Below are 10,983 nucleotides of genomic sequence, written 5' to 3'. Positions count from 1 at the left end.
GTCCTCCCGCCTCAGTCGCCACGCTGACCTGGGTCACCGGGATGAGCCCACACGGACAGAGAGACAACCCCCGGGACTAGGAGACGGAGCCCTAGGGCCCAGGGCATACAGCCACCTGTGTGTGCTCATCTGTAGAGAGCGCGGCCTCTCTGGACGCTGTATTTTAGGGGTGTGCAGGGGCAGCATTTGAAGTTTAGAGTTGAAACCCTCCCCTGACCGGCCCCTCAATGACCCCGGGAAGTAAAAAGGGGAAGGCCGAGGGTCTCCACTGTGCACGGATGCAGTGAGTATACAGACTCACCTGTGACCACAGGTGTCTGTGCATGCATGCATGTTTGTGTGTGTGTTTGCATGGGTGCACACGTGCATCTGTATATGTGTGTGCAAGCTCATGTTTGTGTGTGCCTGTATGTATGTGCACTGCATGTACATTTGTGCACCCCCATGTAGGTGTTTGTGTGTGCACCTGTGTGTTCATAGTTTTGTGCCGCTGCATGAATGGTCTTGTGTCATCCCTATGCTGTACCTCCCTTCCTACAGGAGAAAAAAAAAATCACTTTCCCTCCTTCCCTATTTTCTTCCATTGGCTGAAGTTTAAGAAAGGTGTTCTGAAACTTGTTAAAAGGTTCTCCATCTGAGCTTCTTGCAGTGGGAATGTCACCCTAGGGCAGGGATGGGGTTCATGGCCTTGGCCAACGCAGCTGGAGACAGAGAGGAAGCTTGGAGGGAAGGAGACTTCTCCCTGAAGATCTAGCAGGTGTACAGGGTTTAGGCTTCACAGGAGGAATGAGGATGTGGTCAGGTGTCCAGCAAGCTGATGGCAGGGTGGGGCCTCGGCCATGCTTGTGCACAGCCAGAGGTGCCTGGTTGCATCTGGTCAAAGGGTCTTTGTGGTTTCCAAGAGGCATTTCTGCCTGTTTTAGCAAAACTGAAGGAGACAGTGTGGGCCCCTAACACAATACTCTGTAAGCCTTCAGAGCCTAGGTCTGGGGTTCATGGCTAACTGTGAGGGCCTGACCTCCTCCCAGTGGAAACCCAGGAGCCATGGATGCAGTGGAACTGGCCAGAAAGCTGCAAGAGGAAGCCACATGCTCCATCTGCCTCGACTACTTCACCGACCCTGTGATGACTGCCTGTGGCCACAACTTCTGCCGTACCTGCATCCAGACCAGCTGGGAGAAGGCAAAAGGCAAAAAAGGGAGGAGGAGACAGAAGGGGGTCTTCCCCTGCCCAGAGTGCAGGGAGATGTCACCCCAGCGGAACCTTCGGCCCAACCGCCTGCTAACCAAGGTGACTGAGATGGCACGGCAGCACCACGGGCTGTGGGAGTGGGACCTGTGCCCAGCACACCGGGAGCCCATCAAGCTCTTCTGCCTGGAGGACCAGAGCCCCATCTGCCTGGTGTGTAGGGAGGCACAGGCACACCGGGAACACGGGGTGTTGCCTGTAGAGGAGGCCCTACAAGAGTATAAGGTGAGGGGCAAAGGTCAGAGGCTGGGGAGGGGCTAAGGGACAAGTGGCCCTCCACCAGGGTTCTGGAGGCCCCATGGACAGACGTGTTTGTTTGTGAGCTGTATTACCCGGAGGCAGGACCCTACCACAGAAAGGCACTGTGGCTCCTAGGACGGAACCTGGTGGGTGACAAGACCCCAAGACCCAGGCCCACTCTGACTCTTGACAGCTCCAGCTCTCTGAACCCTTTTCCTGGCATGGCACTGGGGGATGACTGCCCTTATGAAGAGAAGAAGAGAAAACTGAAGAGTGACAAACAAGCCCAGGGCCTCTGACAGGGTGGATAGCTAGATGGAAAAGTGACTGGAAGATGAAGGCCTATTTCATAGGGTCCATTTGTACAGATTTCTTGGTTCAGGCTCTGTCCTCAACCATGAGGACAAGTTGTTTCTTTCCTGGTACAGCTTGCATATAATGACTTTCCTCCCAGCTTTTAGGAAGACAGTGGGCAGGAGAAAGACTTGTAGCTGTAGGGTTTTTACAAGTGGTCAAAATAACTCAATGCTGAAGCGATGTACATTTGGGGGTGCTGTATCCCAAATGTGTTTTGAGCGTGTTCTGAACTGTTTCATTGGCAGAAGGGCTTGTTTGGGGTGGTACGGCTGACCCTCTATGCTTACTTACCATAGTCTTTGGGGTTGATGTAGCCTCAGACACCATAATCCAGATTCTGGCAGGAGGTGTGGTGGGTATGCCTGGTCCTGAATCCTGTGGTTCTGTGTGCCCACAGCTGAAGCTGGAGGAGGATATGGGGTATGTGCGGGAGGAGGTGAAGAAGACAGAGAAGCTGCAGGCCAAGGAGGAGCAGGCCTTAGCCCAGTGGCAGGTAGTCCTCCTCAGCCCCTTTCCAGCCCTCTTCCCTTGTGGGGGAGATGCCAATAAAGGTGTCCTAGCCTTCAACATTCCCCCTTATAGCACCCCTACTGCAGATGGGAGAACATTTCCTCAGACTTTGTGGGCTCAGAGGCTGGTAAAGAGTTAAAATGACACAGGTGAACAGGAAAAAAAGGTGGTTTTTAATTATGTTGGCACACGGGTTTGGGGAAGCTTCACACAAACATGAGATTCAGACAATGGAGCTTTCTGGACCATCAGAGGCTTAGCAGAGACACCATGTTGCCCAGGCTGGTCTGGGACATCCTGGAAGTGCTGGAGCCCAGGCCACTACCACACCCAGCAAAGGGCTTAGTTGGTTTTACTTTCAGTTCTAGAATCAGGAGACCCTTGTTCCACACAAGATGGCAAGTGGGATGAGAAGAAAAGATGGGCTTCAAAGACAGAAAGAGCTGCAGTGATCAGAGTCATAGGAAGCAGGTTGTCACTTCATAGTTGGCATCTTGTGAAGGCACAAACAGGGAGAACAACAGGAAACAGTGATCAAAGAGCACCAGGTTATCCCAGGTTACTTCTGAATAAGGCTTAGCTCCATGATCCACTGGAAGTGGCCAGGAGTTGTCTCTAGTCCTGGATTCTGGAAGCTTAACAGCTCTGGGACCTCTCTTCTGACTTCCCACCTGGTATGCAGGGGACCAGGGCAGGAGTCTAATCCAAAATAGTGGCCTCCTGTGGAACATTCCCAAGTGGCCCTCTTTGGGAGGGGTCCCTGAGTCTCACCAGTACCAAGGCACATAAATGTTAGGGCGTTGGACATTGCCTCTTGAGGCCCAGTACATTGCTCCTCTGAGAAGCCCCTAGTTTCTACCTAAAGCTCCCAACCCTGACCTGAGTTCTGTGGGCCCACAGGGGCCCAGGGAGTGCACTGTGACCCAGAGCACTGCTGTCCTGTGCAAGGGGCCACATCTGATATGGATGTGGGGTCCCTGCACCCACAGGACAGAGTGAAGGCCCGGAGGGAGAGGATTATGGTGGAGTTTGAGAAGGTGGCCCTGTTCCTGGCAGAGGAGGAGCAGAGACTCCTCCAGGCCCTGAAGCAGGAGGAGGAGGAGACAGCAGTGCAGCTTCGAGACAGCAAGGCCACCCTGGATCAGCAGCGCCGCTCACTGGACTTATTGCTGTCACAGCTGGAGGATCGGAGCCTTTGGGAGCCTCTGCAGATGCTGCACGTAAGGCTGGCCACCCCATGAGCTCTGCCTCAGAAGGAGGCATAGGAGAGCTGTGGCCGGGTGCATAGGACAGAGGAGTGCAGCCCAATAGAAGGGTGGGGGACCATCCCATTCCCAAATTTCTCAGGCCAGAAGCATCTCAGATTTCAGATATTTTTAGATTGGTGATATCTGCATAGACATCATGAGATATCTTGGGCCTGAGACCTGTTTTTTAATAGGAAATCCATTTCTGTCTCATATACCAAGCTGGTTTATCTGGTTATCTGGTTTCTTTACTGTGCCTGCATTTTGATTGCAACTTTCCCAGAGCTGGGGTGTGGGATGTTGCAGCCTTACTCATCAGGTCAGCCTTCAAAAAGTTTCAGATTTTGGATTATCGATCTCAACTCTACTGCAGGCTGAGAGGGTTAAAGAACAGACCTTGATTGTGTAGAGTCCTGAGGGCTTCAGGCTGAGAACAGGGTGTGGTAGGGTTGATCCTTCCTGTCCTCACAGGGCCACCTTCCACATGTATGTGTGCCCTGATCTCCTCTGATGGGGACACCCTCAGGTTGGAGTCCAAACTACCTTAATGAGTTCACTTGGCCTAAGCCAGCCTTTTGAAGGCCTCTCAATCGTGATGATTCAGCCTGACCATGGTGCAAAATAAATATGTTTTCAGTGGAAACAACTTCAGGTTTTGAATTTAGATCTTTCTGGGATAGCAACAGGTAAAACATGCTCCCATCCAGCACCACTGTCCAAAAGTGCTATCCAGCTATGCTAGGATGCAGTTCAGCTAAGCTAGTCAGGGCCCTTAGGCACACCTTCATCTTTTGAGGTTTTCAAATTCTAGTGAGTTTATCAGCACCTAACTCCATTTGAAATGGAGGATCATGTGTACATCAATGAGATTCTGGGGGTTAGGACCTATGCGTTTGGGCAGGGTAAGTTTTGGAAAGGACAAAGCACAGCAGGGCCACTGAACATCCTAAGCCCCATGCTGCTTCCAGGCCAGGTATTAATGTGCTTGAGAACTGCCCATTCCCAGAGTCCCTCCAAACCCAGGGCCCTTGAGCTTTTATCCCCAAACCTCAGTCAATTTCACTCCAACCCCCATTTCTCTATGACAGCTCTGTGCATCTGGCTGATCTGCACCCATGTCGTACTAAAAAAGGAGGAAGCTCCCCCTTATCCAGTCTTACTTTCCAAGGTTTCAGTTGCCCATAGTCATCCTCAGCCACAAAGTACTAAGTAGAAAACTCCAGAATTAAATAATCATAAACTTTAATTTGCATGGAATCTGAGCAGTGTGATGAAATCTCAGCATCCAGCTGCACCCCAGCCACTCTGATCAGTGATCCACACCAAACCCACACTCTGTCCACTACTCACTCAGCCACTCAGTTACCAGGTGAACAGTGCCAACATCTGTAGTAGCTTCTTCATCAGAAAACAACCCCAAAGTGAAAGAGTAGTGAAGCTGGTAATTAAGATAAGGCAAAGAGAAGCTGCAAAAGATTTAAGGGAAAGGAGAACAGCTTCCCTGAGCCTTCCAGCCTCCTCAGGCATCTGGCTGTGGCCTGAGGATGGACTGAGGTCAGAGTAAGCCCCAGGGACTCTTGATAGATGTGGGAGCTCAGATTCTGGTTGAAAGGACACTGTCCCAAAGAAATGGACAATAGAGATGGCTTTAAGAATGACATGGTGGGAGTAGTTGAGACCTGAGCCCATTCCTGTTCTCCTCTCTGTCCTCTGCAGGATATGAAGGAAACCTTAGCCAGGTACAAAGTCACCAGCAGTGGAGGTGGTGGCAGAGGTGGGCCTGGGAGGGCTCCATGTGGGGCCCGAAGGAACAGTGAGTCTGTGTCCCCTGGAGGAAGCACAACCTGAGAGTGCAGTGCCCAGAGGTGGCTGTCCCTACGGTGGTCAGGACTGTATGCAGGGTTCCTGGGCAGAGAGACATTCTCCGGGGCTTCCAAGGTAAGTGGGGAACTCCTCTTCCCCCAGATGGCACATACCTGTGGGGCCTTGAACTGCACTACCCATCGACTGGACACTGAGCTTGTGTTCCATATGAAGTTTTCTTCCTCCCTCCTTCTGCTGGATTAGGCCTATGGTCCTCTTCATCCTCACTTGCAGCCCCACCAGCAGCCATGGATAGCTGGAGCATGGGCCTATGCCCACTCTTCCTGGGCTACTTAGGGGAAAAGGGTCCCTGGGGGAATGGCAGCCAGAGGGGCCATTAGCTCCCTCCTGCCCTACCTCTGATCCTGACTGGCCCACTTCTTGCCTGGCCCCATCTGCAGAGGAAGTGATGCCGGACCCTGCCTCAGCATATCCCTACCTCCTCCTGTATGAGAGCTGCCAGCGGCGATACCTCAGCCCCCTGCCGGAGGCCAGTGCTGCCTGCAGCAGGGACCGGTTCCTGGCCTACCCCTGTGCCGTGGGCCAGCAAAGCTTCTCCTCAGGGAGGCACTACTGGGAAGTGGGCATGAATCTCCTTGGGGATGGCCTCTGGGCCCTGGGCGTGTGTAGAAACAATGTGAGCAGGAAGGACAGAGTGCCCAAGTGCCCTGAAAATGGGTTCTGGGTGATACAGCTGTCCAAGGGAAAGCAGCCACTATCCCCAGTGCCCACCACCATGCCTGTCACCCTCACTGAGCCTCCTAGCCACATAGGCATTTTCCTGGACTTTGAGGCTGGTGAGGTGTCCTTCTACAGTGTGAGCGATGGGTCCCACTTGCACACCTACTCCCAAGCCACCTTCCCTGGGCCTCTGCAGCCGTTCTTCTGCCTAGGAGCACCCAAGTCTGGTCAGATGGTCATCTCCACAGTGACCATGTGGGTGAAGGGGTAGCTTGGATGCGCCAAGAAAGTCATCTGCAGCACGCGGATGGGGTACTTTCTCCAAACAGAATCTCAAAGTTGTGAAATGTTGAGACTACATTGACAGGTGCTTTTTAAAGAACACTGGAAAGAAAGGCAGACCCTCCCAAGGGGTCAATTTCTAAATACACAGCTGCACCCTAAGCACAGTGTGGCCTAATTTATTGTTTGTTTTTGCCATACTGGGGCCTGAACTCAAGAGTTTTTGCACTGAGCTACATTCCTTCATTTTTTATTTTGATTTTTTAAAAAATGCATTTAGTACAGGGTCTACAGAGTCTCACTACATAGTTGGGACTCATAGTGATTCTCCTGTTTTCAGCCTCCCCAGCGCTGGGATTACAGGTTGCCCACCACACCCAATCTCAACGGCGGCCTAGCATGGCAGGCTGGGGATTGGGGGAGGGGGGCTGCGCTCTGCCTAAGCAGGTGCTTTAGTCCATTGAGCTATCTGGCTGGCCTCATTTTGTATTTTGAGACAGCCCCTCACTAAGTCACTAGCTAACTTGTCCGGGCTGGGTTTGAATTTGCAGTCGTCCTGCTTCAGCTTTTCAGAGTGCTGGGAATGTAAGTGCACCATCACCCTAGCATAGTATGGACTAAATGGGTCCTTAAGAGGGTGCGCTGAACCCTGAAAGAGCCACACCTGGCCTCCCCCAGCCCCTTCAAGCTGCATGTGAAGAGCAAAATCCAAACACTGGTGAGGATAATTCGGGAGTCTCCTCTCCCCTAACTCCAGCATACGTTGCGAACAACCCCCACTCCAAGAGGCCCTTGCTCCTAGCACCTCGAAAGTCCAGACTAAATGCACCCCTTTCCTAGGCCGGGGCTTCCCACTGACAGAATTGTGGCCCCACAGAGCAGCCCGCATTCCAGGATGCGCAAATCCCGCAGGGCACGGACGTGGAGGGTAAAGGCGCCCTGGGATTGTCCCGGTTCTAGGCGTCTGGGGGAACCGCGCCTCAAGCCTCACCCGGCGCTCTAGTCCAGTGCCGGATGCGCGCTAGTGTTTCTCCTGCGGCGCGCCGCGTGACCCGCCGCGACCAATCCAAGACATTAGCGGGTCGTTACAAAAAAAAAAAAAAAAAGCGCTTCCGGCTTCCGCTGAGGTTCTTCTTCCTGCCGGCGTCCGAAACTTGCACCCTCTGGATCCTTCGTCCCGGAGTTCGGGGCCTGGCTCTCGCCATGGCCGCCCCCGACCTGTCCACCAACCTCCAGGAAGAGGCCACCTGCGCCATCTGCCTCGACTACTTCACCGACCCGGTGATGACTGACTGCGGCCACAACTTCTGCCGCGAGTGCATTGGGCGCTGTTGGGGCCAGCCCGAGGGTCCCTACGCGTGCCCCGAGTGTCGCGAGCTGTCCCCGCAGAGCAACCTGCGCCCCAACCGCCCGCTGGCCAAGATGGCCGAGATGGCGCGGCGCTTGCACCCCCCGTCGCCGGTCCCGCAGGGCGTGTGTGCTGCGCACCGCGAGCCGCTGGCAGCCTTCTGCGCCGACGAGCTGCGCCTGCTGTGCGGCGCCTGTGAGCGCGCGGGCGAGCACTGGGCACACCGAGTGAGGCCGCTGCAGGATGCGGCTGAGGAGCTAAAGGTGCGTCCAGTGAGGGATGCGAGGGGTAGGGAGTGCGTGGGGGGGCCGGGAACGGGGTTCGGAGAGCGTTGAGGACCGGCTGCTGAATACACCATGGGTGCCGGGCCTAGGTTGGGGCTTTAGGCACAGTTCGGGGCTGAGCGTCCACCAGCCAGGGAAGGACACAAAGTCTGCCCTAAGCAGAGACTTGAGTGCTCCCTGTCCTCACCCTGTGCTGCAGAGGCGAGGGTAGTAAGGATGCTGGGACTCTGCACTTCCCAGCAGGGAAGATGCAGTGGAAGGTGGAGGAGACTGGGTAAGCGTGTCAGCCACGGGTCTGGAAGGAGCTCCGGCTGGAGAAGTGTAAAACGGCGCTCAGAGTAGCTGGCCCTACAGGGACTCACAGAGCATCTGTCCGTACTGAGGGTTGTGGGCAGTGACCTACCTTGGGACCAGGACTTGAGTACTGGGGAGGCTCCTATAAGGGCTGTGCTAGAAAAGTGGAGACAGAGCCAGGGTTGTGCTGGCTCCGTGTGGGAACTGGGAGGGGAACCTCTGATATCGGAGGTGCCACCCACCTTCTTTGCTTAGAAACCAAACAGACTAGAGAGCCTGGGCCCAGTCCTGCCAATGTACGGTAGCTTTTCTTCTCCATGCTGGGAAGAAAAGTGTCACCGCACTGAACCTCCAGCCCATAAACTGCGCAGGACCTCCGTTTGCATTACACCCAGTTGTGAGCTTTGGGTGAGAAGTAGGTCAAATCAACACATTGCCGTGGCTGTAGCTGAGCAGGAACTTCTGAATGTACATCGTAACAGTAACATCCTTTGTCTTGAGTTTAGCACGAGGTGGCTTAGACGCAGGCAACTGGCCCTGTAGCATGCAGTGCCATCCACACCCCAGTCAGCCAGCCTGCCAGCTCACCTTCCCACCACCAGGAACCAAAATGGGTGCAGAAAGTGCTAGGAGCTCCCAGAGCTGACTCAGGAGTCTCATAGGACAGCACTCCACCCTTTCTGTTTCAGGAAACAAGAAATTTCTCTTTCATTTTGTTGTGTTTATTGTCTGGGGTCTAAAAATTAAGCTGACACAGGACACTTACAGAAAAGTTTTATTAATATTTTAAAGTTCTTATAAACAGAGGTTTCACAGAAAAAGAGGGAAAGATCCAGAAACACCATTAGATTTGGGCTCGCCTGCATATCCAAATGCCTGGCTTGTGCAGCAGGCACCTGGGGGAGAAAAAAGGGGGGGGGGGGGTAGAGGACAAGTGGAAGGGGGAGGCAAAGGAGAACCCAGACCTGCCCAAGACAAGACCCTGGTAACCAAACTCCTGGCCATACCGAGGGTAGGGATCAGTTTTGATCTATCTCACTACCATACAGAGATGCATCCCACTGGAATTCACCCTGTCAGAGTGGGTCCATTCTGGCTTTTATGTCCTAGTCTGTTGTGTTGTGTTTTTGTTTCACTGTCAGTACTGAGTATTGAGCTCAGGGCCTTTGCACCAAGCTTGCATCTACAGCTCATTTTTTTTTACTTGGAGATAGGGTCTCATTGAGTTCCTCTGTTGTCCAGGCTGGGTTAGAACTTTCGATCCTCTTACCTTGGTCTCCAGAGTGCTGGGATGATAGGCATGCCATCACCACACCCAGATCCTACACCATTCTTTAAAATGCTGTTTGTGATCCTTGGCATTGAAAATGTTTAACTGGAGAGGTAGAGGTGTTATCGAGAAGCTTGTAGATGCTAGGCTGAACGTATACATGGTGTCAGAATAGGGGGCCAGGCTTGCATTTCCAGGTTAGGAGGGCTGAGGACAGCGACCATAGCCTGTGTTAGAGCTGATCGCAGGTTGGATGACAGGCTGGGTGGGCTCCCTGTGCCAACCAGCAGCCTCAACCTTGCTCACTGTACAGACTTCAAACCCCTACACCTTGCCTGGCCAGACAGTAAATGGAAATGATAGGTGTGGCCAGCACAGGGCCTGTGAGCTGGGAGACCCAAGCAGAACCATGAAATGGGAATGAGAAAAAGGAATCCAGAAAGAATAATGCAGTCGCAGTAAATGCTTCAGGGCTGGAGAAGAGACCGGGTGGGATGCCCCAGGGTGGGGATGGGAGGCAGTATGGGACAGACCCCCAGCTGTGCCCTTTTGAGTCATGGGTGCCACTAAGTCCTAAGGCTGGAGGGCAAGGTTGGAACTGAAGGTGTCATCTTGGTGTGGCCTTCTGTGGAGCAGGCCAGGGGGTCTCAGACATCTTAGCTTGCAAGCCTTGCCTCCTAGCACCATCTCCTTGGGGTGGGATTTCTGCCTAGGAATTTAGCAACAATGGCATTAGAAGCTATCTCCTATGCTACTGACTGGGGGAGGTTGCATGGAAAGGGGAGTGCTGGGGTCTTCAGAGCCAATTTGGGCAAGGTTGCTGGGTGCTCGTGGTGGGCTCACAGCTCTGTCCCCACTGTATCCCCAGGGGAGACTGGAGCAGTCACTTGAGCACCTGCGGAGACAAATGGAGGATGCACTGCTGTTCCAAGCCCAGGCTGAGGAGACCTGTGCCTTGTGGCAGGCAAGCACTCCCCTAGAGTCCTGGATGACAGGTGCAGTGGGCAGGGCAGGAAGAAGGACTCCCCACTGGTGTCTACCTGGGACCAGCAGACCCAACAAGGCCACCTAGCGTGGGTGAGAGGAGAGAGGCCAAGTGTGTGAGGGCGCATATGAGCATGTGTGCTTCAGAGATTCTGCCTACAAGTGTCCATCCTGGAGCCTGATGTGCATGAAGTGCTGGATCTGGTGTAGAGGAACCAGGCATGGAAGTCCAGGGGGGTGGTATGGGTGAAGGACAGAGGTATTAGACCACAGTGGGCCATGTGGAGCCAGCATTGGGGGGGGGTCCCAGGTTGTGTGGGTGAAGGACAGGTATTAGACCACGGCGTGCCATGTGGAGCCAGCGTTGGGGGGGGG

At 53.8% G+C, this 10,983-nt stretch overlaps 2 protein-coding genes across 4 annotated transcripts in view; both read left to right on the top strand.

The window, feature by feature from the left end:
- On the top strand, nt 1-6,536 carry Trim17 (tripartite motif containing 17). The gene is made up of 7 exons (XM_004647508.2): nt 1-283; nt 1,029-1,473; nt 2,243-2,338; nt 3,345-3,575; nt 5,319-5,341; nt 5,437-5,540; nt 5,867-6,536. Exons 1-7 carry the CDS (start codon nt 228-230, stop codon nt 6,415-6,417), a joined length of 1,506 nt encoding a protein of 501 aa, XP_004647565.2. The 5' UTR covers nt 1-227; the 3' UTR covers nt 6,418-6,536.
- A 1,014-nt stretch (nt 6,537-7,550) lies between these two features.
- Nucleotides 7,551-10,983, top strand: part of Trim11 (tripartite motif containing 11) — a 12,636-nt gene continuing 9,203 nt past the window's right edge. For all 3 annotated transcript variants that reach the window (XM_023707759.1, XM_023707758.1, XM_004647534.2), the window contains exons 1-2: nt 7,551-8,039; nt 10,493-10,588. In XM_023707759.1, the coding sequence (XP_023563527.1) occupies nt 7,632-8,039; nt 10,493-10,588 (504 nt within the window). In that variant the 5' untranslated portion in view covers nt 7,551-7,631. The remainder of the gene's footprint in view (nt 8,040-10,492; nt 10,589-10,983) is intronic.

The sequence above is a fragment of the Octodon degus genome, unplaced genomic scaffold (genome assembly GCF_000260255.1).
Source record: "Octodon degus isolate 3935 unplaced genomic scaffold, OctDeg1.0 scaffold00310, whole genome shotgun sequence".
NCBI classification, from domain to species: domain Eukaryota; kingdom Metazoa; phylum Chordata; class Mammalia; order Rodentia; family Octodontidae; genus Octodon; species Octodon degus.
This window is presented reverse-complemented; position numbering and strand designations above follow the sequence as displayed.

Bases quoted from the DNA above. Each gene is read 5' to 3' on its own strand.
- Trim17 (XM_004647508.2), top strand. From the start codon at position 228: ATGACCCCGGGAAGTAAAAAGGGGAAGGCCGAGGGTCTCCACTGTGCA. The intron at 284-1,028 runs GTGAGTATACAG...ACCTCCTCCCAG, and splicing joins CTCCACTGTGCACGGATGCA to TGGAAACCCAGGAGCCATGG. The intron at 2,339-3,344 runs GTAGTCCTCCTC...CTGCACCCACAG, and splicing joins AGGCCTTAGCCCAGTGGCAG to GACAGAGTGAAGGCCCGGAG.